Source organism: Rana temporaria, chromosome 12, assembly GCF_905171775.1.
Source record: "Rana temporaria chromosome 12, aRanTem1.1, whole genome shotgun sequence".
NCBI lineage: Eukaryota > Metazoa > Chordata > Amphibia > Anura > Ranidae > Rana > Rana temporaria.
In genome coordinates this window covers 134,890,572-134,918,080 of record NC_053500.1, presented here as the reverse complement: position 1 = coordinate 134,918,080, position 27,509 = coordinate 134,890,572, and the positions used below count along the sequence as shown (strand labels likewise).

General features: G+C 45.7%; 1 protein-coding gene across 1 annotated transcript; it reads right to left on the bottom strand.

Moving 5' to 3' along the window:
• Nucleotides 1-92: 92 nt before the first annotated feature.
• PPP1R27 (protein phosphatase 1 regulatory subunit 27) lies at nt 93-21,216 on the bottom strand. Its single transcript, XM_040330816.1, has 3 exons — nt 20,795-21,216; nt 15,799-15,949; nt 93-777 (listed from the first exon to the last, which is right to left on the bottom strand). Exons 1-3 carry the CDS (start codon nt 20,958-20,960, stop codon nt 654-656), a joined length of 441 nt encoding a protein of 146 aa, XP_040186750.1. The 5' UTR covers nt 20,961-21,216; the 3' UTR covers nt 93-653.
• Between the last annotated feature and the right edge of the window lie 6,293 nt (nt 21,217-27,509).

The following is a 27,509-nucleotide window of genomic DNA, read 5'->3' as shown; positions in this document are numbered from 1 at the left end:
CGCAAGTCGTACCTGAATCCGGGCCAATAAATAAAATAAGTGTCCCATATGCACAAAAAGCACCATTTTAGTCAGCAATTATATTTAAATTATTTTTTTTTTTTTGTTTTATCATTTTTTTTTTTATCTTTATGCTTTTTTTGTCTAACAAAAGCTGTTCTGTTAATGTGGAGTTATAAAAGAATACACTGCTTAGTACACCCACAATTTTGTATAAAGATATGTACATTCTAAAAAAACGAAAAAAAAAAAAAAAACATAGTAGACAAAACTACATTGCCCCGTGTATAGGAAAATCAGGTAACGCGTTTCCCTTCCTTGGTAATGTATTGTCCTCTTGACTGCACAGTCACAACCCAGTTATACCAGTGAATGGGTCACTGGCGGCGGCCATAATGAATCCAAACATGCTTTATTTAATTAAAGACCTCTTGAAGACCTTTGAGACACGCGCTCTTGCTGCCGGGTCACCTTGCCCATCCTAGGTGGCACGATGTGTCTGCTTGGGAGTGAGTTGGGTTAAGTGGGCAAGAGCTCTGGAAGAAATCCGCTGCAGTCTGTGTTGCTCAACCAGCTCCCACCAGGGGGCAGCACGTGTCAAAAAAAAAAAAATGCACCTCTGCTGGGGTTGGTAGTCAATTGTTAAGGGTTCATCAGTCGCCCTTCTTCGTGGAGAAGATCTGAACTAACTCCTCGCAGTCAGAGTCTATAAGCTCGGATGGCGTCTCCCCTTCGCTGTTCACAACATCCTTTTGCGCTCCAAGAGCTAGAAGATACCTGGGTTCAGAGGGAGAAAAAAAAATTGGATTAACGCCAGTGTTGCCAACCTACCAGATTGAAATTTACTGGCACGACACCCGAAATTTACTGGCCCAGCCACATTTTTACTGGCATTTCACAAAAGTTACTAAATTACATTTTTAGGTGCAAGTTTCAGTATTTAGGCTACAAACAAGTAGGTTTGGCAAATAGCAATGTGATTTAAGGTAGATATTAAGGTAAAAAAACATATTTTTGTTATTTTCGATATAAAAAGGGCAAATTATTTAGTCACGACACCCCCTGCCTCCATCCCCCTCTGCCACCGACACCCCCTGCCTCCATCCCCCTCTGCCACCGACACCCCCTGCCTCCATCCCCCTCTGCCACCACCACCGACACCCCCTGCCTCCATCCCCCTCTGCCACCACCACCGACACCCCCTGTCTTCACCCCCCTCTGCGGTGCCACAATCTCCCCCTGCCTCCAATCACCCCCTGCCTCCATCCCCCTCTGTGGTGCCACCAACAACCCCTGTCTCCATCCCCCACCCTCTGCGGTGCCACCAACACCTCCAATCACCTCCAATCGGCTTTTCCTCACTCACGTCTGTCAGACGTGAGTAGAGGAGAGCCGATCGGCTGCTCCTGTGACAGGGGGGGGGGGGTTTGTGCTAATCGATCATCAGCACAGCCCCCCCCCCCCCCGAGGATGCCCACTGGACCACCAGGGATGCCCACTGGACCACCAGGAATTCAAAAAATAAAAATAAAGGATGCCACCCTAGACCACCAGGGATGAGGAGGACACAGAAAATGGATGCCAATCAGTGCCGCAATGAATGCCAATCAGTGCCCACAATGGGCATCACTGATTGGCAGGCATTGTTTGGCACTGATTGGCATCCATTAGTACAACACATACAATAGTGCCCATCTATGCCCATCCGTGCCACCTATCAGTGCCCATCCATGCCGCCTATCTGTGCCCATCCGTGCCGCCTATCTGTGCCCGTCCGTGCCGCCTATCCGTGCCCGTCCGTGCCCAGCCGTGCCGCCTATCTGTGCCAATCTGTGCCACCTATCCATGCCCATGCGTGCCGCCTATCCTAGCCCATCCATGCCGCCTATCCATGCCGCTTATCAGTGGCCATCCGTGCCGCCCATCAGTGCCACATATTAGTGCCCATCAATGCCACCTTATCGGTGCCCATCAGTGCCGCCTTATCAGTGCCCGTCAGTGCAGTACCATCAGTGCCCATCAGTGAAGGAGAAAACGTACTTATTTACAATGTTTTATAACAGAAACAAAAAAAAACTTTTTTTTTTCAAAATGTTCGGTCATTTTTTATTTTTTTTTGCAGAAAATAAATATCCCAGAGGTGATCAAATACCACCAAAAGAAAGCTCTATTTGTGGGTACAAAATGATAAAAATGTAGTTTGGGTGCAGTGTAGCATGACCGCGCAATTGTCATTCAAAGTGCAACAGCGCTGAAAGCTAAAAATTGGTCTGGGCAGGAAGGTGTATAAGTGCCCTGTATGGAAGTGGTTAAAGCAAAATCAGGACCTGCATGCTCGCACCTTGCTAATTTATGAAAACCATTAGCTCATCAGCATAACAGCCAGGCAACTTGCATTTTCAGAAGAAAAGGTCCACCGTGGTCTAAAACCTAAAAGGAGTTCCAACCCTCTAAAAAAACAAAGTTTTGTCTCATTCATAGGGACGTAGTAACATGTAGACTTCTCATGTGCGAAGCTGGGATGACCGCGGTAAGCTGCTGGGGGAGAAAAGGCTAAACTGGTCCCAACACATGTCTTGGGAATGTGACTTGCCCTCTCCTCCCCCAGCACTAAATGGCAAGGCACTGCCCAAGATCAACTTGAAAGGGATTGTCTTAAATGCCAGTCGAAGCTTTTCACAGCATTCATACAGCCAGGGACAAGGGGCGGAGGGCTCCATGCCATCGCGTACCACCCAACATGGCAAAGAAGGGTGCAAAGTCCAAATATATCAACGTAAGGGCATGCCCTTGCTGCAACCCCAATCCTACATCTGTCATTTCACGTGCGATACAAACACAGACCGCCAAGGCTACATGGGCAAAAGAGATTGGCACAACAATTGGCATCAGAACACCACGGTATTAAAATAATAATAAATGTATACATTTTCTATACTACAGTAATATTTTATGAATATTAAAAATGATCTAAACCCAAAAACCAAAATGTAATAATTTGCAGCTTACCCACTTGCTGACCGCAGTATACAGTGCCTTGCAAAAGTATTCACCCCCCTTGGCTATTTTGTTACATTACAGCCTTTAGTTCAATGTTTTTTTAATCTGAATTATATGTGATGGAGCAGAACACAATAGTCTAAGTTGGTGAAGTAAAATTAGAAAAATATAAACATAAAACTATTTTTTTTTTCATAAAAATCTCTGGTGCAACCAATTACCATATATACTCGAGTATAAGCCGACCCGAATATAAGCCGAGGCACCTAATTTTACCACAAAAAAATGGGAAAATGTATTGACTCGAGTATAAGCCTAGGGTGTCCATCTGCAAGCCTCACTGTGCCTCACTTTGCCTCACTGTGTCCATGTGCATGTCTCACTGTGCCCATGCCTCACTGTGCCCATGCCTCACTGTGTCCATGCCTCACTGTGCCCATGCCTCACTGTGTCCATGCCTCACTGTGTCCATGCCTCACTGTATCCATGCCTCACTGTGTCCATGCCTCACTGTGTCCATGCCTCACTGTGTCCATGCCTTACTGTGTCAATGTGCATGCCTCGCTGTGCCCATGCCTCACTGTGTCCATGCCTCACTGTATCCATGCCTCACTGTATCCATGCCTCACTGTGTCCATGCCTCACTGTGTCCATGCCTCACTGTGCCCATGCCTCACTGTGTCCATGCCTCACTGTGCCCATGCCTCACTGCCCATGACTAGACTGACGTTTAACATGGGAGTCTATGTAAGGGGTGCTCGGCTTTGAAAAATCGGTGCTCCCCAGCCGTAGGTCCCCCAGACAACAAACACTTGTACAGGAAGTAGAGGAAGAGTGTGGCTACATGTGTGCCAAGTTTGGGGTCCAGGGGACCTACGGCCGGCAAAATAGCACGGACAGGCAGAACGACGTGCCCGTCGCTGCCTTTCCGCGGGTCGGGGGTCCGATCGGGACCCCCCCGGTACAGGCGCGGCTATTCGTTTCTAGCCACCCCCTCGCAATCGCTCCCGGAGCTGAAGAACGGGGAGAGCCGTATGTAAACACGGCTTCCCCGTGCTTCACTGTGGCGGCGCATCGATCGAGTCATCCCTTTTATAGGGAGACTTGATCGATGACATCAGACCTACAGCCACACCCCCCTACAGTTGTAAACACACACTAGGTGAACCCTAACTCCTACAGCGCCCCCTTGTGGTTAACTCCCAAACTGCAACTGTCATTTTCACAATAAACAATGCAATTTAAATGCATTTTTTGCTGTGAAAATGACAATGGTCCCAAAAATGTGTCAAAATTGTCCGAAGTGTCCGCCATAATGTCCCAGTCACGAAAAAAAATCGCTGATCGCCACCATTAGTAGTAAAAAAAATATAAAAATGCAATAAAACTATGCCCTATTTTGTAAACGCTATAAGTTTTGTGCAAAGCAAACCAATCGATAAACGCTTATTGCGATTTTTTTTTACCAAAAATAGGCAGAAGAATACGTATCGGCCTAAACTGAGAAAAAATATTTTTATATATGTTTTTTGGGGATATTTATCATAGCAAAAAGTAAAAAATATTGCATTTTTTTCAAAATTGTCGCTCTATTTTTGATTATAGCGCAAAAAAAAAAAAAAAAACGCAGATCAAATACCACCAAAAGAAAGCTCTATTTGTGGGAAAAAAAGGACGTCAATTTTGTTTGGGAGCCACGTCGCACGACCGCGCAATTGTCAGTTAAAGCGACGCAGTGCCGAATCGCAAAACCTGGCCTGGGCATTTAGCTGCCTAAAGGTCCGGGGCTTAAGTGGTTAAACAAAGTTCACTAGTATTAGAGGCATTAAGATCAGGTCTGAACTAATAATATAGTATTATTATAATAATCATATTTTGGGTACTGCAGCAGGAAAGTACTAATAAACGAATGGCGGATCTCTAACAAAATTGGGACTCCCCATTCATTTGTCCATCTCATCTCAGTAATTAATGTAACGGCCCAGGCTGCAGTTTTTTCATAGCACCCAACCGGCCTGGATGAGTTATAAACGTTCCTTTTTGGCTTCTTGCTTTCTCTAGTTGGGCAGTTCCTGTGTGGGGTTTTAGACGGATTAAGGGATTGCTTTATGGTTACACAGTGACATCGTTCCGATGTCCCGCATTGTTCACCCCGCGTTATTTTTAAAGGGGATTTCCATCTTCAGACAACTTTAATCTGATAGCTTGAGTAAGCTTTTCTGTAACTTTTAATACGTACGCCACTTCTTCTTTCCACCTTCTAGCTCCGCGCCCTATATTCTCAGACAACGGTCTTTTATTTTGGTTGCGGTGCGATGTGACACAGCGCTGAACGCAACAGACCGTCCACACAGTACCAGTCAACAGTAAGTGGATGCAAACATTTAGAAGGGAAATAGGAGGAAAAGGTAAGTGAACCAACAATGCACTAGCTCAGTGGTCTCCAAACTGCGGCCCGGGGGCCAGATGTGGCCCTTTGCTTGATTTCATCTGGCCCTTGGGGGGCTTTTTTATTCATTGGCACCAATGAAGGGCAGAATTCCTCCCAATGACACCAATGATAGGGCAGAATTTCTCCCGAAGTTTGGCGCCATTCCACGAGCGTGTGCAATTTTGAAGGGTGACATGTTGGGTATCTATTTACTCGGTGTAACTTCATCTTTCACATTTATCCAAAAGAATGAAGAAAAAATACAAAATGTGCTAAATTTTATAACAGAAACAAAGAAAAATTCATTTTTTTTTAAGGAATTTTCAGTCTTTTTTCTCTTATAGCGCAAAAAATAAAAAACCCAACGGTGATTAAATACCACCAAAAGAAAGCTCTATTTGTGTGAAATAAAAGAACGAAAATTTCATTTGGGTACAATGTTGTATGACTGAGTAATTGTCATTCAAATTGTGAGAGCACCGAAAGCTGAAAATTGGTCTGGTTATTAAGTGGGTTTACGTGCCCAGTGGTCAAGTGGTTAAAGCAGTTGTATACCCGCTGACACGTTGTCAGGGAAATGGCCGTGGAAGTACTGGCAATCTTGCCAGTAGAAGAAATGTCCGCCAGAGGCACATCAGATGACAGGTGGATCCCCCTGCTGGCCTATAAAAGGCTATGTCAGGGAAATGGCAGTGGAAGTACTGGCAATCTTGCCAGTAGAAGAATGTGAATGGAGGCGCAGAGGAGAGGAGCGGAGAGAGGAGCGACGCTCCGTGCGGCCGCATCGCTGGACCGTTGAACAGGTAAGTGTCTGTTTATTAAAAGTCATCAGCTATACTTTTTGTAGCTGCTGACCTTTAACCACTTCCCGACCGCCACATGTACATATATGTTGGCAGAATGGCACGTACAGGCACATTGGCGTACCTGTACGTCCCTGCCTAGACGTGGGTCGGGGGTCCGATCGGGGACCCCCCCTCCGCTACATGCGGCGGTCGGATTCCCGCGGGGAGCGATCCGGGACGACGGCGCGGCTATTCGTTTATAGCCGCTCCATCGCGATCGCTCCCCGGAGCTGAAGAACGGGGAGAGCCGTATGTAAACACAGCTTCCCCGTGCTTCACTGTGGCGGCTGCATCGATCGAGTGATCCCTTTTATAGGGAGACTCGATCGATGACGTCAGTCCTACAGCCACACCCCCCTACAGTTGTAAACACACACTAGGTGAACCCTAACTCCTACAGCGCCCCCTGTGGTTAACTCCCAAACTGCAACTGTCATTTTCACAGTAAACAATGCAATTTAAATGCATTTTTGTTGCTGTGAAAATGACAAAGGTCCCAAAATGTGTCAAAATTGTCCGAAGTGTCCGCCATAATGTCGCAGTCACGAAAAAAATCGCTGATCACCACCATTAGTAGTAAAAAAAATAAAAAAAATAAATAAATCTATCCCCTATTTTGTAAACGCTATAAATTTTGCCCAAACCAATCGATAAACGCTTATTGCGATATTTTTTTACCAAAAATAGGTAGAAGAATACGTATCGGCCTAAACTGAGGAAAAAAAAAATGTTATATATGTTTTTGGGGGATATTTATTATAGCAAAAAGTAAAAAATATTGAATTTTTTTCAAAATTGTCGCTCTATTTTTGTTTATAGCGCAAAAAATAAAAACCGCAGAGGTGATCAAATACCACCAAAAGAAAGCTCTATTTGTGGGGAAAAAAGGACGCCAATTTTGTTTGGGAGCCACGTCGCACGACCGCGCAATTGTCTGTTAAAGCGACGCAGTGCCGAATTGTAAAAACCCCTTGGTTTGGTCCGGTCCTTAAGTGGATGATAAACATTAAAAGGCTGGAGCTCCACTTTAACCATATATACAGGATATGAGATAACAGACAAGCTTGGGGGTGCCAAGACAAATGTACACTGATCCGTGTCTAAGCTTACAATAAATAAAATGCAAAGGTTAATCTGATAATAAAAAAGTCATGTAAAATATTTCTCATGTTAAGCTGTTATGGAGCTTCTCTTGAGTCTCTTACTTTTATTTCCTTCACTTGCAATCAAAGCACTCTTGTAAACCTTTCTAAGACACGATAATCAACTTATAATGGCTTAGAGGTGTGTTCCCGGGGGGGCAGAGGGCATGTTCAGTTGTTACTAATAGTAGGCGCCAATGCAAGAAAACATGACCAAGCAGAAACTGGAAACACCGCCATCCTCCTGAATTTGCCCATAAAACCGCCCAGCAGATGGAATGTGGAAGCTGATCTACTCTGTCCAGTATTCCGTGTCTTCCTCCCCAGTCACATTACAGAGGGAGGCAGTAGTAGAGGCCGTGTTACTGTTTCAATTTGGTTACTAGATAACAACACAGATCAGAAATTCGCAGCTGCTGATAGCGGAACCGAATACGTAAGAGCTGGAACTTTCTGTTTATGCCAAATCAAAGAGGAGCAAGAGAGCAACACGGTCAATCAATGGTGATGTCACTTACTTGGGTGAAGACAGCAATGGTAAAGGCTTTGCCTGAGGGTACCTGTAGGTACTGTATTACCGCGTTTCCCCCGAAAATAAGCCAGAGTCTAGTGGCGGTGCGTCCATAGTGGGCGCAGGAGCGTCGCCCCCTCTCTCTCCTGCACCCGTCACTCAAGTCAACAATACATAGATTCACGCATTGCATGAATCTATGTATTTTGCCGGCGCCGCTGCTGCCCACTATTCAGATGGCCGGCCCCCTGATGAGCGCCGGCTATCTGAATAACAGCAGTTGGTTGGTTTTGGAAGTGTCTATCAGAGCCAGCGGTAACCTGATTGGCTGAAGTGACATCGAGGGAGGGAGAAGACATCGAGTGAGCGTGGAGGGAGGATGGCTGACCCGAGAAAGGTAAGTGCCGGGTGGGGGGGCAATCTGGTGGCATTTTACGGGGCAAACTTGCGATTTTTGAGGGGGCAAACTGGTGGCAATTGATGGGCACAGTGGCGACAATTGATGGCACGGTGGTGGTGAAATGATACATTGTGGTGTTGAATGTCAAGTATAGTCATATATAAAGAGATACTTTGCCAATTCAGGGCAAAGTGATAAAGCCATCTGATGCCACCCATCAGTTTATACACCAGTCCATGCTCCCTCCCTGCTTCCCCCTTTCCATTGTTTTAATAGAGCTAGGTTTCCGCGGACGACTTACGCAAACGACTTTAAAAATTCGAACCTCGCGGCGGGAACGGCGGCCATACTTTAACAGTGTTATTCCACCTCATAGGAGTACGTTCGTGAATCGGCGTACAAGCTCATTTGCATAATCGACGCCGGCCGCAATGGAAGCGTCACCTAGCGGCCATCCAAAAAATTGCAATCTAAGATAGGACGGCGCAAGCCGGCCTATCTTAGATATGTTTAAGCGTATCTCTGTTTGAGCATACGCTTAAACATACGGCGGCGTAGATTCTGAGTTAGGTCGGCTTATCCACTGATAAGCCGGCCAAACTCTACCTGAATCTACCTATGTGAGTGGCCCAGCCAGAGCCCAGACTTGAACCCAATTGAACATCTCTGGAGAGATCTGAAAATGGCTGGGCACCGACACTCCCCATCCAACCTGATGGAGATTCAGAGGTCCTGCAAAGAAGAAGGGGAGAAACTGCCCAAAAATAGGAGTGCCAAGCTTGTAGCATCATACCAAAGTATTGAGCAAAGGCCGTGATACTTATACACATGGGATTTTTTTTTTTCGTTTTTAATTTTTAATACATTTCCAAAGATTTCAAACAAACTTCATTATGGGGAATTGTCTGTAGAATTTTGAGGAAAATAATGAATTTAACCACTTAAGCCCCGGACCTTTAGGCAACTAAATGCCCAGGCCAGGTTTTGCGATTCAGCACTGCGTCGCTTTAACAGACAATTGCGTGGTCGTGCGACGTGGCTCCCAAACAAAATTGGCGTCCTTTTTTCCCCACAAATAGAGCTTCCTTTTGGTGGTATTTGATCACCTCTGCGGTTTTTATTTTTTGCGCTATAAACAAAAATAGAGCGGCAATTTTGAAAAAAATGCAATATTTTTTACTTTTTGCTATAATAAATATCCCCCAAAAACATATATAAAAAAAAGTTTTTTCCTCAGTTTAGGCCGATACGTATTCTTCTACCTATTTTTGGTAAAAAAAATCGCAATAAGCGTTTATCGATTGGTTTGCGCAAAATTTATAGCGTTTACAAAATAGGGGATAGTTTTATTGCATTTTTATTAATTATTTTTTTTTTACTACTATTTGTGGCGATCAGTGATTTTTTTCGTGACTGCGACATTATGGCGGACACTTCGGACAATTTTGACACATTTTTGGGACCATTGTCATTTTCACAGCAAAAAATGCATTTAAATTGCATTGTTTATTGTGAAAATGACAGTTGCAGTTTGGGAATTAACCACAGGGGGCGCTGTAGGAGTTAGGGTTCACCTAGTGTGTGTTTACAACTGTAGGGGGGTGTGGCTGTAGGTCTGACGTCATCGATCGAGTCTCCCTTATAAAAAAGGATCACTCGATCGATACGCCGCCACAGTGAAGCACGGGGAAGCCGTGTTTACATACGGCTCTCCCCGTTCTTCAGCTCCGGGGAGCGATCGCGACTATAAACGAATAGCCGCGCCGTCGTCCCGGATCGCTCCCCGAGGGAATCCGCCCGCCGCACGCAGCGGAGGGGGTTCCGATCAGACCCCCCACCCGCTAGAAGGCAGGGACGTATATATACGCCCATCTGCCTGTCCGTGCCATTTTGCGGACGTAAATAGTCGTGCGGCGGGCGTTAAGGGGTTAATCCATTTTGAAATAAGGCTGTAACATGACAAAATGTGGAAAAAGCGAAGCGCTGTGAATACTTTCCCGGATGCATTGTAAAACGCTAAAACAGTCTTGCCGGCCGGCATTAAAAAGAAAGCAACCCACACTTCTGGTAACCGAGCCCTGCGACAACTTGGGTGCGTCGCTCTGCCCGTAGCAACTCCTAAGCCCCTGTAATCCCCATAAGTAGTCCCTATCTCTGACTCATCAGCTGTCACTCATACCTCTGCCGAAATTCCACTTTTAGTTCGTTTTTTGCTACTTGACTTTAAAGATTTTGAAGATATTAAAATAATTATAAACTTTTTGAACAAATTACCTAAAATAACTTTTTATCTGTCTTCTTGGGAATTGTATTTTTTGTTGTTTAATTTGGTCCCACGTGAAGACATCTGTCATCTGCCGGGTTCACGAGAAGTCCTCCGGCCTCATCCAAAAAGGTGACCTGCTGTTGTTCTTGAGTGATCACTTGGAAAAAATGTGACAGTGATCTTATGTCAAGACGTGACAGGCCAGTCTCCTTCAGGAGAACACATGGCTGCTGTCACAGGCAGACCCTTATCCACTTGCCCTCTGTAAGATTTACCCCCCCCCCACCTTCATGACCAGACCATTTATTGCGATACGGCACTGTGTTACTTTACATGACAATTGCGCGGTCATGCAACACTGTACTCAAATAAATAAATGTACCGTATATACTCGAGCATAAGCCGACCCGTATATAAGCCGAGGCACCTAATTTTACCACAAAAAACTGGGAAAACGTATTGACTCGATTATAAGCCTAGGGTGTCCATGTGCATGCCTCACTGTATCCATGTGCATGCCTTAGGGCCCTTTCACAAATACGGACAAACGGTCCGTTTATTACAAGTCCGTTTACGGACTTGTAATGAAGCCCTATGGGATTGCAGACGTTAGCGCATGATGCATCCGCTAACGTCCGCAACCATCCGCGTCCGCAAAGATCCGCTTTTGCGGACGGAAGAAAACCCTATTTTTCTTCCGTCCGGCGGAACGGATCGGATGAATACGGACACACGGCCCGTATTCATCCGATTCCCCATAGGGGAGAGCGGAGGAGAGACAGGGCGGTCTCTGCACTGTGTGCGGGGACCGCCCTGTCCGCCGACAGCTCAGCGGAGATTTACGGAGGAATCCCCGCTGAGCCAAACGGGCTAACAGAGCGGATCAATTACGGATCCACTCCGTGTGAAAGAGCCCTTACTATGTCCATGTCCATGCCTCATTGTGTCCATGCCTCACTGTGTACATGCCCCACTGTGCCCATGCCTCACTGTGCCCATGCCTCACTGTGTCCATGCCTTACTGTGTCCATGTCCATGCCTCATTGTGTCCATGCCTCACTGTGTCCATGCCTCACTGTATCCATGCCTCACTGTGTCCATGCCTCACTGTGTCCATGCCTCACTGTGCCCATGCCTCACTGTGCCCATGCCTCACTGTGCCCATGCCTCACTGTGTCCATGCCTTAGGCCTCGTACAGACGAGAGGATATCCGCCGGACCGTTTCCAGCGGACATTCCTCCTCCGGATTTTGATCTGATGGCTTGTACACACCATCAGATCAAAATCCCCGCGGAAAACATACGCGGTGACGTGCGCGACCCTGGAAGGTAAATACTTCCACGCATGCATCGAATCACTTTCGACGCATGCGAGGGATGGGGATCGGGCGGACTTATCCGGTGAGTCTGTACAGACGACCGGATAAGTCCGAGGGACAGGATTCCAGCGGAGAGATTTCTTAGCATGCTAAGAAATTTTTATCCGCTGGAAATCCATCGGCTGGATTTTTATCCGCTGGAAAATGTCCGCTCGGGCCTACACACGACCGGATCTGTCTGCTGGAACTGATCCGCGGATCAATCCCAGCGGATAGATCTGGTCGTGTGTACGGGGCCTTACTGTGTCCCTGTCCATGCCTCACTGTGTCCATGCCTCACTGTGCCCATGCCTCACTGTGCCCATACCTCACTGTGCCCATGCCTCACTGTGCCCATGCCTCACTGTGTCCATGCCTCACTGTGCCCATGACTAGACTGACGTTTAACATGGGAGACAACAGGACTGTACAGTCGCAAACAATACATGGAGCAAAAGTAGGAACAGACAAAGATTATCGCTAATACCAAAAGTGCTTTATAGGATTATATTAGCTAAAAGGTGACTCATAATTAGATAACGAGGCACATAAAAAGGATATGTTTTAGTATCTGTTAGTGCAGCTGCAGCGCTTCCCAATTGTTTTTCAGACGCGGCAACCTATAAAAGTGAGTAAAATCTCAAGGCACCCCAGTTTAAAAATGAAAAAAATGTAAATGTTACTTATCAATGGGAAACCTGAGCCTGGGACGATGAACACAACAGCCTTGATTAAATTAACTTCACCCCATCACACCATAGACCCCCCCACCCCCCCATTACATCAGAGCCCCTCTTCACATGAAAGGACTTCCCCAACACATCAGAGGTCTCCCCATCATATCGGAGGTCCTCCCATCAGATCAGAGGTTCCCCCCATCCCTTTAGAAGTTCCCCCCATCACTTCAAAAGTTCCTCCCATTGCATCAGAGGTTCCCCCCCATCACATCAGAGGTTCCTTCCATCACCTCGGAGGTCCTTTCATCACATCAGAAGTCTCCCATCTTATTAGAGGTTCAGCCATCAAATCAGGGGTCTCCCATCAAATAAGAAGATCTCCCATCACATCAGCGGTTCCCCATCACATCAGAGGTCCTCCATCCCATCAAAGGTTCCCCCATCACATCAGAGGTCCCCCATCCCATCAAAGGTTCCCCCATTCCATCAAAGGTTCCCACATCACATCAAAGGTTCTCCCATCACATCAGAGGTCCCCATCCCATCAAAGGTTCCCCCATCACATCAGAGGTCCCCCATCCCATCAAAGGTTCCCCCATTCAATCAAAGGTTCCCACATCACATCAAAGGTTCCCACATCACATCAAAGGTTCTCCCATCACATCAGAGGTCCCCCATCACATCAGAGGTCCCCCATCCCATCAAAGGTTCTCCCATCACATCAGAGCCCTCTTCACATGAAAGGACTTCCTCATCACATCAGAGGTTCCCCCCCCATCACATCAGAGGTTCCTCCCATCACCTCGGAGGTCCTTTTATCACATCAGAAGTCTCCAATCTTATTAGAGGTTCAACCATCAAATCAGGGGTCTCCCATCAAATAAGAAGATCTCCCATCACATCAGAGGTCCCCCATCACATCAGCGGTTCCCCATCACATCAGAGGTCCCCCATTACATCAGAGGTTCTCCCATCACATCAGAGGTCCCCCATCCCATCAAAGGTTCCCCATCACATCAAAGGTTCTCCCATCCCATCAAAGGTTCTCCCATCACATCAGAGGCCCCCCAACCCATCAAAGGTCCCCCCATCCCATCAAAGGTTCTCCCATCACATCAGAGCCCTCCTTCACATGAAAGAACTCCCTCATCACATCAGTGGTCTCCCCATCACATCAGAAGTCCTCCCATCACATCAGAGGTCCTCCCATTACATCAGAGTTCTTCCCATAACCTCAGAGGTTCCCCCCATCACACCAGAGGTCCCCCCCATCACATCAGAGGTCCTTTCAACACATCAGACGTCTCCCCATCCCATTGCTGTTACTTATAGGGGTGTGCACAGGGTGTTCCGGATGTGCCTGGGCACACCCTAGTCACATAGTGCGCAGCACTACTCTTTCACTATGCCAGCAGGGAGATCTGTGTGCTATATACAGTATATATAGACACACACGTGTGTTTGAGCTTTGGGGTGCAAACCCTAATGCAATAGGCTTTTTGGGTATATGGTTGTTGTTCACTTGTATCATCACATTTGCTTGCTTCGCTTTGCTGGTGTGTGGATGCTCTTTGTTTTAATTACTAATAATAAATTTACTATATATAGTCTAATCTCAATTTCTAAGCGTAGCCACACAGATCTGGTGTTGACTCCTGACAAGTGTTTTTGATACTGATACTTATTCCAATTCTGCGATTGACCCAGCTTTCACCTGACCTCACTTTCGGATTACCCTTGTCAGCTTTGTTTGCTGTCTATCTCTGCTACTGACCTCTACCTGGATTACCGACTTCGTCCTGTCTAGTGAATTCATACCTCACTGCCCCTTTGTTGCTAACCTTTGACTGTCCCTGACTCTGATCCTGCCTACAACTTGGTGCCATCCCACTTGGAGGTTACCAGACCAGGCTTGGGATGTGACTTTAACTTAACTAAGCTCATCCTCAGTGTACTACCAAGTACAAGTTCCAGTCCACAGTGTCAACACCCTAGCACTTGTGACTTTCCACCTCCCTTGCAGATCCTTTCTCAACTTCTAGGGGGCTTGAGTGGAAACTGCTCTGCATCAGGCAATGTCAGGGTCCAGAATTGAACCAGTGACATCTGTGGTGCCTGGCTGTGGTTCTTCTTGCTGTGCCACCTGAGATGCTAGACAGCGGTCTGTCTGACCTACTGACTATGCTTCTGCTTGATCCCAGCCTGCTAGATCTGCTACTAGACCTCAGCTTGCTCACTTCCTGGTGGGGCAATCCTGAGGACCGCGACCTGGTACTAACACACAGCAAAACTCATCTTCACCCTCGGGAGCTCTGGTGAATACCAGTTAGCAGGGGTGTATTTAGGTTTTGTGCTGCCCTAGGCCTGGTGAAACTCACGCACCCCCTACTTTATATATGACGCACCCCTTCCTTTTTAAGACTCGTCCTGTCATTTTCATGGGATGAGGACAGAGGGACAGGGTGGGATGAGCACAGGGGGACAGGGTGGGATGAGCACAGGGGGACAGGGTGGGATGAGCACAGGGGGACAGGGTGGGATGGGGACAGGGTGAGATAAGCACAGAGGGACAGGGTGGGATGAGCACAGGGGGACAGAGCATCTTTCCCCTCTCCTCTCCCATCACTTCATTCGTTCACCTCGTATCTGCTCCCCCCCCCCTTACCTCCTGGTTACTGTGCAGCACGGCTCTCTCGGTTGTGTCTCTCCTCGGCTCCTCCTCCTGGCTGTGTACCTGCTTTTTCGCCGCCCCCCACAAAGAGCCGCCCTAGGCCTGGGCCTTGTTGGCCTAGGCCATAATACATCTCTGCCAGTTAGTACTTGAACCCTCAACCTCAGATGAGCCCGCTTCATCTTCCAGGCTGACCTGCTTCTGTGCTGGTTGGTGGGAGCCTTTCTACTGCTATAGCTACTGTTCTCCGAGCCTGCCCCCTTACCATGAAAGGTATGTGACACCAGTCCTTCAAGTTTCTCGCCTCTAAGTAGAATGGTATCTGAAGCCCTAAATAAGGAGGATTTGGAAACTCCCATAACATGTTGGTTACTGCCTATTAATAAAAAAGAATAATTTATATCTAGCCACTTTATCGACTTATCTTTCTGCACTCCACGCCCATTCTTACAACACATACAGTAAGAAGTTCGATTTCATACCATCACAGAGCTCACCTGGCAATGTGCGGATGTGCGTCACTACATGCCATGTGCAGAGGGGTCCAGCCGTTTTCATCTCTCTGTTCGATGTCCGCTCCGTATTTCACCAACAACTTGACGCAGTCCAGATTCCCAGAGAGGACAGCTTCATGCAAAGCACCCATGCCTGGGAGACACAATATAGGGATCGCAATTAATATTTCCTTTCCCTACTCTGTTTCCACTTTCTTGTTGGACATTTCAGGATTTCCCTATTTCTGCCTTTTAAACAAGGATTTAAACAAGGGACGGTGCTTGGAGGTAGGTAGGGAGTGGAAACAAGGGATGGTGCATGGAGGTGGGTACGGGATGCTAACAAGGGATGGTGCTTGGATATGGGTAAGGGGTGAAAACAAGGGACGGTGCTTGGAGGTGGGTAGGGGGTGGAAACAAGGGGATGACTTGGGAGAGGGGAGTTCCTGCACCTATTCTCTGAGAAAAAAACCCTGCTTAATGCTATTGTTATTTTCAGGCAATCAAGCCACTGTTTTTTAATGATAAGTTGGCCATGCATTCAGCACCTCTCCATACAGTTAGTGGTCAACAAAGTCAACTTGGTGCTTTGAGGTGGGTAGGGGGGTGGAAACAAGGGATGGTGCTGGGATTTGGGTAAGGGGGTGGAAACAAGGGACGATGCTTGGAGGTGGGTAGTGAGTGGAAACAAGGGATGGTGATTGGAGGTGGGTAGGGAGTGGAAACAAGGGACGATGCTTGGAGGTGGGTAGAGGGTGGAAACAAGGGACGGTGATTGGAGGTGGGCAGGGGGTGGTAACAAGGGACAGTAATTGGAAGTGAGTAGGTGGTGGAAACAAGGGACGGTGCTTGGATGTGGGTAGGGGGTGTAAACCAAGGGACGGTGCTTTGAGGTGGGTAGGGGTGGAAACAAGGGACAGTGCTTGGAGGTGGGTAGGGGGTGGAAACAAGGGACAGTGCTTGGAGGTGGGTAGTGAGTGGAAACAAGGGATGGTGATTGGAGGTGGGTAGGGAGTGGAAACAAGGGACGATGCTTGGAGGTGGGTAGAGGGTGGAAACAAGGGACGGTGATTGGAGGTGGGCAGGGGGTGGTAACAAGGGACAGTAATTGGAAGTGAGTAGGTGGTGGAAACAAGGGACGGTGCTTGGATGTGGGTAGGGGGTGTAAACCAAGGGACGGTGCTTTGAGGTGGGTAGGGGTGGAAACAAGGGACAGTGCTTGGAGGTGGGTAGGGGGTGGAAACAAGGGACAGTGCTTGGAGGTGGGTAGTGAGTGGAAACAAGGGATGGTGATTGGAGGTGGGTAGGGAGTGGAAACAAGGGACGATGCTTGGAGGTGGGTAGAGGGTGGAAACAAGGGACGGTGATTGGAGGTGGGCAGGGGGTGGTAACAAGGGACAGTAATTGGAAGTGAGTAGGTGGTGGAAACAAGGGACGGTGCTTGGATGTGGGTAGGGGGTGTAAACCAAGGGACGGTGCTTTGAGGTGGGTAGGGGTGGAAACAAGGGACCGTGCTTGGAGGTGGGTAGGGGGTGGAAACAAGGGACAGTGCTTGGAGGTGGGTAGGGGGTGGAAACAAGGGACAGTGCTTGGAGGTGGGTAGGGGGTGGAAACAAGGGACAGTTCTTGGAGGTGGGTAGGGGGGTGGAAACAAGGGACAGTGCTTTGAAGTGGGTAGGGGTGGAAACAAGGGACTGTGATTGGAGGTGGGTAGGGGACGGAGACAAGGGGGTGACTTGGGAGAGGTGAGTTCCTGCACCTATTCTCTGAGAAAAAAGCCCAGCTTAACTCTATTGTTATTTTCAGGCAACCAAGCCACTGTTTTTAAAATGCTGAGTTGGCTGTGCATCCAGCACCTCTCCATAGAGTTAGTGGTCAACAAAGTGAACTTTAATATTTTTGAATAGACGTAAATAAGGAAGAAAAAGAAGGCCAGGTGTATTTTGTCCCCATAGACCAAAGAAAATTATACTTCACAAATTGACTAAAGAATTGTAGAAAATGTTATTGAATAAAAGCTTATATAGGGTGTGACAAAACCAGATTAATAAACAAAATTGGGCATATTGAGCCTTGGAATATAAACTCATCAAGTGAAGAATAAAATAATCTCATATATGTAAAACTGATATTATCATGTCTATATCTTTCCAGATATGTCTTATACAGACATATAGAAATACCTCAATCTCTCAATATATAGACAATGCCCAAGTTGTACATTATTTTGGTTATATTACACCTTATTTGAGACTTATAGAATAATTGAGTACAATTATTTTTAATTCTTAGTCAATATATATAAAAATTGATATAATCATATCTATATCTCTGCAGATACATCTTATGCAGACATATACAAAAACATTAAATACGTCAATCTCTCAACATTCAGACAATATATAGAAATATATAGTATATAGAAATACCACAATATCTCAATATGTAGACAATAATATATAGACAATGCCCAAGTCGTACATTCTTCTGGTTATATTACACCTTATTTGGGCTCATAGAATTGTTGAATACAATTTTCTACAATTTTTAGTCAATGAATATATTCACTGAAATTATCAAATCTATTGATTTTCGTTTAGTCAGTATAGTTGTCGTCCGAAAAGCCAATACAAACACATTACAACACATGACCACTTCCGATTTTTTTTTTCTGTCGTACGGGAATTTTCGTGACTTTAGTAACCTATTTAATTTCTACTTGTGACTATTAAGCGAAAAAAGTCGTACGATATTTGGACCGTGTGTACGGGCCATGAGTTGTACATTTTTCTGGCTATATTACATCCCTTTTTTGGGCATTTAGAATTATTGAACACAATATTTTCTCAATTTTATGTCAATAATTATAATGACTGATATAATCATATCTATATCTCTCTAGATAGGTCTTATACAGAAATATAGAATCTCAATATATAGACAGTGCTTAAGTTGTACATTCTTCTGGCTATATTACACCCCTTTTTGGGCTTTTATAATTATTGAACACAATTTTCTCCAATTTAAGTCAATAAATATAATGACATATTATCGCGTCTATATCTTTCCTATACAGACATAGAAATTTGCCAATCTCTCAACATATAGATAATGTATATAGACATATAGACAATGCACAAGTCTCTACATGTGTCTGGCTTTATTACACTTGATAGGTTTTTACAATTATTGAACACAATTTTCTCCCAATTTTATGTCAATAATTATAATGACTGATATAATCATATCTATATCTCTCTAGATAGGTCTTATACAGACTTATATAATCTCAATATATAGACAGTGTTTAAGTTGTGCATTATTCTGGCTATATTATACCCCTTTTTGGGCTTTTAGAATTATTCAACACAATTTCCTCCAATTTAAGTCAATAAATATAATGACATATTATTGCGTCTATATCTTTCCTATACAGACATATAGAAATATGTCAATCTCTTAACATATAGACAATGGGCGAGATCCACATACAAATAGATCAGCGCAGCGTATCAGAGATACGCTACGCCGCTGTACCTTACCTGGCGTAATTTCGAATCCTTAAAGATTTTGCGCCGTAAGTTACGGCGGCGTAGTGTATCTCTGGCGGCGGAATTCAAGTCAGCGATTAGGGGGCGTGTTTCATTTAAATGAAGCGCGTCCCACGCGCCGAATGAACTGTGCATGCTCCGTTTCTAAATTTCCCGCCGTGCATTGCCCTAAATGACGTTTTCCGCGTCGGGTATGCAAATTAGCTATTTCCGACGATCCACGAACGTACGCGCGGCCGTCGCATTTTCTAACGTCGTAAGTCGTCCGTGAATAGGGATGGACGTAACTCACGTCTAAGTTAAAAAAATGACGTCCTAGCGACGTCATTTAGCGCAATGCACGGCGGGAAATTTCGGGACGACGCATGCGCAGTTCATTCGGCGCGGGGACGCGCTTCATTTGAAATCCGCCACCAGAAATACACTATGTAGCCGTAACTTACGGCGCGAACTCGCTGAGGATTCGAATATACGCCAGGTAAGGTACGGCGGCGTAGTGTATCTCTGATACGCTGCGCCGATCCAATTCTCTCTGGATCTGGCCCTCGGAATCTCAATATATAGACAGTGCTTAAGTTGTACATTCTTTTGGCTATATTACACCCCTTTTTGGGCTTTTATAATTATTGAACACAATTTTCGTTAATTTAAGTCAATAAATATAATGACATATTATCACGTCTATATCTTTCCTATACAGAAATATGTCAATCTCTTAACATATAGACAATATATACAGACATATAGACAATGCACACGTTTCTACATTTGCCTGGCTTTATTACACCTGATAGGTTTTTAGAATTATTGAACACAATTTTACAAAATTTGTAGAAAATATTTTTCTTTGAGCAGATTAAAACAAGACTCTACTTTTCTTTATCCCTTTATCACATCGTATTGGTTGAGGTTGTCCCCAGATCAATTATCATCACTTAATATATTAAGAGTTTTTTTGGTGGTATAGAATATTCACAAATTTTGGTCAACCCCAACAAAAATAGTGGCTAGTATTTTTGAATAGCTGTCTACAGAAATGCTTTATTTGGCACCGTGTGCCATCAGCCTTTTTGGGTCAACATCTACAGATGTTCCGTATCACAATTAAAAAAAAAAAAAAATTGTCGTAAAACGCACGTTTTGCATTCGTTTTTGTACCTCTGAAAAGTAAACATTATCAACTCCCGAGCAGCAAACAAACAAGTGCCACCTACAAACGCATGTCATTGGTGGAGAGGGTCCAGCTTGTTGGAGCTCACAATTATGACCAAGAGTGGGCAAACCCCTGGAGGCAGGGAGCCATGGTGCGCAACATTGGTGGCTATTTTTAAAGATGGTCAGCAAGGCTTCCTTTACCTGCTGGAACAGTTTGACCGAATCCCCCCCCCCCCCAAAAAAACGTCCTTATTCTGTTAGCTCCATATCTATCGACTATCGATGCCCCTCACCTGTTAGGTAGATTTTATCCAGCGTCACTTTTCTAGCGCGTATAAACCTCCCAACTTGCTCCAGGTCACCCTGACGAATGTGATCCAGGAAGACGACTTCGTTTGGAAAATGCACCGACCGCGTCGACCTCAGGCTCCGCGACCGCCGGGTGGGATACAACTTCATCTTGAGGATGCCGTGATCGGGGGTGGCGGAAGGTGAACTTAGCGCCAGCGCTGTCTGATAGGTCGTCTCCACAAAAGGTAGAAACGGGTTTTTGGGTACTGCCCCACCGATCGTGGCAAATCTTTCGCCCACTTTTTTTCTTTCTTTTTGAATTTTGTTTTTTTAAGGTCCGTTGCCCCCGAGACACAGATCCGAAAAGGCTGATGACCAATTCCTACACGAGCAGAAGCGGCACACAAAACCCCCCTTTTTATAGCTCTGCCTTCCCCATCTATTTAAGGGACACTCATCTCATCTCACTGTAAGGCGAACGACCGATGCGGACGCCCACTGCAGTTCATGGAAAGGCTCATCTTACCAGGTCAACTGATCGAGAGAGCAGCTGCTACTCGGAGCTTTGCAGGGTCACAAGCAAGAAACAAAAATTGGCTGCAAGTTTGAGGGTTGGGGAACGAGCGCTCGCAAACGGCGAAACCCTGACAAGCCCTGTCGACGTGATCAGACAGCTATCTGTCCACACACAGGAGGAGGAGGAGGATGCTAGGACACGACTCGCTAAATGGGGGTCAGCCATGCTAGGTCAGGCTGTCTAGCCGGGTCCAAAAATGATCGGAGAGCGCAAAAAGGAAGGCTTTAATGCTATAGAAAAATGGCTACTCTGATGCCAAGAAAATAGATCCCCCCCTCTCTCTTTTCTCAGAGCTACATGGTTTCAATTGCAAGACAGATTAAGAAAAGAATTAAAAGACTTTAGCACGTATGGCTTGCAAGGAGAAGGCTGCGTTACCAAACAAGTGGAAAAGCTATCCTACAGCAGTACTGTACTGCATAAAGAAATATGGATATTATTAGAGGATTACGGGTTATATAAAAAAAAAAATAGCATATGATACAGTCAGGCCCAGATTCTCGTATCTGGGCGTAAAACTTACGCAAAGCCCTGTTCGCGAACGACTTACGCAAACGCCGTAAAATTTTAAAAACTTGGCGCGGGAACGACGTCCATACTGAACATTAGCTACGCCTCATATAGCAGGGGTAACTTTACGCCGGAAAAAGCCTAACGTAAACGACGTAAAAAAAATGCGCCGGCCGGACGTACGTTTCTGAATCGGCGTAAATACCTAATTAGCATATTCCTCGCGTAACTATACGGAAGCGCCACCTAGCGGCCAGCGTAAATATGCAGCCTAAGATACGACGGCGTAAGACACTTACGCCGGTCGGATCTTAGGGAAATCTATGCGTAACTGATTCTCTGAATCAGGCGCATAGATACGACGGCCCGCACTCAGAGATACGACGTCGTATCTCGTATCTGAATCCGGCCCCATGTGGGTGAAGGCAGGCGTCCCAATACTTTTGGCAAAATTGTGTATCCTTTAACCACTTGAGATCCGCGCTATAGACAAAATACGTCCGCAGCGCGGCTCTCAAGTGCCAAGTGGGCGTTTAAACACGGCCTTTTATGTGCATTACCCGCGCGCGCCACTGGGTGGCGCGCGGCGAGTAAAAACTGTCCCGGCGCATCGCCGAAGACCCGATGCTTGTACCTGGCGGCCGCGATGTCCGCCGGGTACACGCGATCGTCGGTGACACGGCAGGTGACAGCAGGGACGTGGAGCTCTGTGTGTAAACACAGAGCTCCACGTCCTGTCAGCGAGAGAGGAGACCGATCTGTGTCTCTTGTACATAGAGACACAGCATCAGTCACCTCCCCCAGTCAGCCCCTCCCCCCACACAGTTAGAACACACCCAGGCTACACAGTTAACCCCTTCCTCACCCCCTAGTGTTAACCCCTTCACTGCCAGTCACATTTATACAGTAATTCGTGCATTTTTATAGCACTGATCGCTGTATAAATGTGAATGGCGCCAAATTTGTGTAAAAAGTGTCCGATACGTCCGCCGCAATATCCCAGTCCCAATAAAAATCGCAGATCGCCGCCATTACTAGTAAAAAAAAAAATAATAAAAAAAATCATAATTCTGTTCCCCATTTTGTAGGCGCTATAACTTTTGCGCAAACCAGTCGCTTATTGCGATTTTTTTTTTTTTTTTACAAAAATACGTCGAAAAATACGTATCGGCCTTAACTGAGAAAAAAAAGAGTTTTTTAAAAAAAAAATTGGGATATTTATTATAGCAACAAGTAAAAAAAAATATATATTTTTTTTTAATTGTCGCTCTTTTTTTGTTTATAGCGCAAAAAATAAAAACCGCAGAGGTGATCAAATACCACCAAAAGAAAGCTCTATTTGTGGGGAAAAAAGGACGCCAATTTTGTTTGGGAGCCACGTCGCACGACCGCGCAATTGTCAGTTAAAGCGACGCAGTGCCGGACGCTGAGATTTCGCCTGGGAACGAAGGGGGTTTATGTGCCCAGTAAGCAAGTGGTTAATGACTTGAGATTGTGTTGACCATATCTACCCCCAAGGGTTCCTGACTAGACAAGATGCTGACGTAGGAGACCAGTGACCTCAGCAACTGCAGAATGACATGGAAGCAGAGGTCACATTTCTATGGAGGAGTATCCGACGCCATACCCAAGTGGATTATACCAGTGGTATGCCACTTGACCTCCGGAAAGGTTTTACCCCCTTCATGGCCAGACCATTTTTTTGCTATTCAGCACCGCTATTTTACCTGACGATTGCGCGGTCATGCAACACAACATAACATTTTTATCATTATTTTTTCACCTCTGGGTTTTTTTTATTTTTTTGTGATTTAACCACTTCCATACCGGGCACTTGCGCACCTTCCTGCCCAAGCCAATTTTCAGCTTTCAGCGCTGTCGCACTTTGAATGACAATTGCGCGGTCATGCTACACTGTACCCAAACAATTTTTTTTTATCATTTTGTTCCCACAAATAGAGCTTTCTTTTGGTGGTATTTGATCACCTCTGCAATTTTTTTTTTGCGCAAAAACTAAAAAAAGACAGAAAATTTGGAAAAAAAAATGTAGTTTTTATTTTTTTCTGTTAATTTTTTTGTAAAGAAGTAAGTTTTCTACTTTGATTACGGGCACCGATGAGGTGGCACTGATAGGCAGCACTGGTATGCAGCACTGATGGGCACTCATGGGTGGCATTGATCCATACTGAACATTAGCTACGCCTCATATAGCAGGGGTAACTTTATGGACGTCGTTCCCGCGCCGAGTTTTTAAAATTTTACGGCGTTTGCGCAAGTCGTTCGCGAATAGGGCTTTGCGTAAGTTACGTTCACGTCAAAACCAATGAGGCTTTGCGGCGTAATTTTCGAGCATGCGCACTGGGATTCTTTCACGAACGGCGCATGCGCCGTTCACAAAAAAAACGTAAAATACGCAGGGTCATCTTAAATTTAAATAAAACACGCCCACAACATCCCCATTTGAATTAGGCGGGCTTACGCCGCCACACATACGTTACGCCCTCCATAACTAAGGGCGCAAGTTCTTTCTGCATACGGAACTTGCGCCCAAAGTTACGGCGGCGTAACTTATCTGACATACGTTGCGCCGGCAGATACTGCAATGTATCTGAATCTGTTGATCAACAATTGTCAGAAGGAGTGTTCTAACAGTCAGATTTTAGGACAAACCCCTGCCAACAATCGTACCGTGCGTACGAGACTTTAGTCCGTAGGGTTCAATATTGAGTTGGCCCCGCCCTTTGCAGCTATAACAGCTTCAACTCTTCTGGGAAGGCCGTCCACAAGGTTTAGGAGTGTGTCTATGGGAATGTTTGACCGTTCTTCCAGAAGAGCATTTGTGAGGTCAGGTACTGATGTTAGATAAGATGACCTGGCTCACGGTCTGCACTCTAATTCATCCCAAAGGTGTTCTATCGGGTTGAAGTCAGGACTCTGCAGGCCAGTCAAGTTCCTCCACCCCAATCTCACTTGTCCGTGTCTTTATGGAGCTTGTGTCAAACACAAGGCCCACAGGCAAAAAAAAATCTAGCCCACCAAGCCAATTCATGTGGCCCTTGCACCTCTCCTGCAGCTGCGGCACCCCCTCTTCTCCGCCCAACCTTGTCTTAGCAGTTGGTAGCAGAAAGGAGGACAGAACGCCTCTGCCAGATCCTGCCTTAGCAGTAAGCAGAGAGGATGACAGAACACTTTCTACAGATTCTCCACCTTTGCAGCACCCTCTCCAGTGCCACTGGTCTCAGCATTCAGCAGCCCTCCTTCAGACGCCCACACTTTTTGCTTTCCATCACCAGCACAGGGTAAGGGGTCCCCAGAGCTGAAGAACGGGGTGAGCCGTATGTAAACACGGCTTCCCCGTGCTTCACTGTGGCGGCTGCATCGATCGAGTGATCCCTTTTATAGGTAGACACGATCGACGACATCAGACCTACAGCCACACCCCCTACAGTTGTAAACACACTAGGTGAAGCATAACTCCTAAAGTGCCCCCTGTGGTTAACTCCCAAACTGCAACTGTCATTTTCACAATAAACAATGCAATTTAAATGCATTTTTTGCTGTGACAATGGTCCCAAAATTGTCCGAAGTGTCCACCATAATGTCACAGTCACAAAAAAACAGCTTTCTTTTGGTGGTATTTAATCACCTCTGCGATTTTTAGCACAACTAAAAGTCATTTTTGAAAAAAAAAATCATTTATTTTGTTAATTTTTTTGTAAATAATAGGTAAGTTTTCTTCTTCAATTATGGGCACTAAGAGGTGGCACTGATGGACACTAATGGCATTGCTGGGCATCATTTTAGCCAGTGCCCCTGTTACCAGTCAGTGCCCATTTGTGGGCACCAATTGTGTTTTTTGCTCTATTGGGCATTCCCTGGTGGTCCAATGGTGGCATCTGAGGGAGGGCTGCGCTGATTGTTTATAAACAATCAGCGCAAACCTCCCGTGTCAGGAGAGCCGCCGATCGGCTCTCCTTGCGACTGTCAAGACGCGAGTGAGAGAGAGCCGATCAACGGCTCTTCCCGTTTACATCGTAATCAGCCGTGATTGATCACGTGGTAAAGAGCCTGCGCCAGAGATGCAGGGTGTCAGACTGACACCCCCGCATCACCGATCACTGCGCACCCCCACTGGCACACGCCGGCATGAAATCCTGCAGGACGTCAATAGATGTCCAGTCAGGATTTCACAACCACTTCCCAGACGTCAATTGCCTATTGACCGGGCGGGAAGTGGTTACGCCACAGCAGATGTGTATCGCTACATTCACCCGACATCTAATGGAGTTAAATGAAAAATCAGAGGGGAAAGCCTCGTACACACGATCGGATTTTTATTGGACAAAGCGTAGGACTTTTGTCCGAAGGGCATTGGCCGAGAACTTGTATTGCATACAAACAGCAAAGAATCGTTGGCCATCAAACTAGGTTTAGCTCTTTAGCACCACCCTTTGGTCAATTTCTGCCAATGCTGCGGTTTGGTAAGCATGCATGTTTGTACTTTTTTTTTGCCGACAGACTTGTACACACAATTGGAAAAAACCAACATGACACATTTGTTGTTGGAAAATTTGAAAGCATGCTATCCAACATTTGTTGGACAATCCAACAATTATCTGACAGATCAAACAGTCATATTTTCTGGCAACGGCCTGTCACAATTCCTGTCAGAAAATTTGACTGCGTGTACGATGCTTAAAGCCTTGTACACGGGTTGCTTGTTGGAAAGGGATTGTCCATCCTAAATCCTTACTGTTGGTATGCCCCTTTAACCTCTTGGCCACCACCTGCCGTAAAATGACAGCCGGAGGAAGACCCCATTGTTCTGGACGGACGTCATGCCTTTCAAAGCCACTAGGGCATGCGCCGCATCACTGTCAGGCAGACGAGACCTATGGCCTGTCCCTTGTACATAGAGACACACCATCAGTCACCTCCCCCACAGTAAGAATCACTCCCAGGAACACATTAACCCTTGATTGTCCCTAGTGTTAACCCCTGACAGTCATATTTTTACAGTAATAAATGTTTTTATAGCAGGTATCGCTGTATAAATGCGAATGGTTACAATAATGTGTCAAGTGTCCGCCGCAATATTGCAGTCACCATAAAAAATTGCTGCTCGCTGCCATTACTAGTAAAGATAAAAATGCTATAAAACTATCCCCTATTTTGTAGCCGCTATAAAATTTGCGCAAATCAATACATGCTTATTGCGATTGTTTACCAGAAATATATACAATACATATTAGCCTAAATTGAGGAAAAATTTGTTCAAATTGATTATAGCAAAAAAAAAAAAAAGTGTTTTCAAAATTGTCCCTCTTGTTTTTAGCGCAATAAATAAAAACCGCAGAGGTGATCAAATACCACCGAAATAAAGCTCTATTGGGGGGGGGGTAAAAATGTAATTTGGGTACATTGTTGCATGACTGTGCAATTGTCATTCATAATGCGACAGCGCTGAAAAATGGGCAGAAAAGGGGGTGAAAGTGCCATGTAGGCAAGTGGTTAAACAATTGTTTTCCCCAATTTATGGCTAACAAATATTGATCAGGCTAGTAAATGTTTGGCGGACAAAGGCTCCCATGTCAGATTTTTTGTATGGTCAGTACACCTCATAATTGAAA

Coding starts and splice junctions, on each gene's coding strand:
- PPP1R27 (XM_040330816.1), bottom strand. CDS start 20,960: ATGAAGTTGTATCCCACCCGGCGGTCGCGGAGCCTGAGGTCGACGCGG. Junction 15,950..20,794: donor GGATAAAATCTACCTAACAG/GTGAGGGGCATC, acceptor TGTGTCTCCCAG/GCATGGGTGCTTTGCATGAA. Junction 778..15,798: donor GCACATCCGCACATTGCCAG/GTGAGCTCTGTG, acceptor CTCTGAACCCAG/GTATCTTCTAGCTCTTGGAG.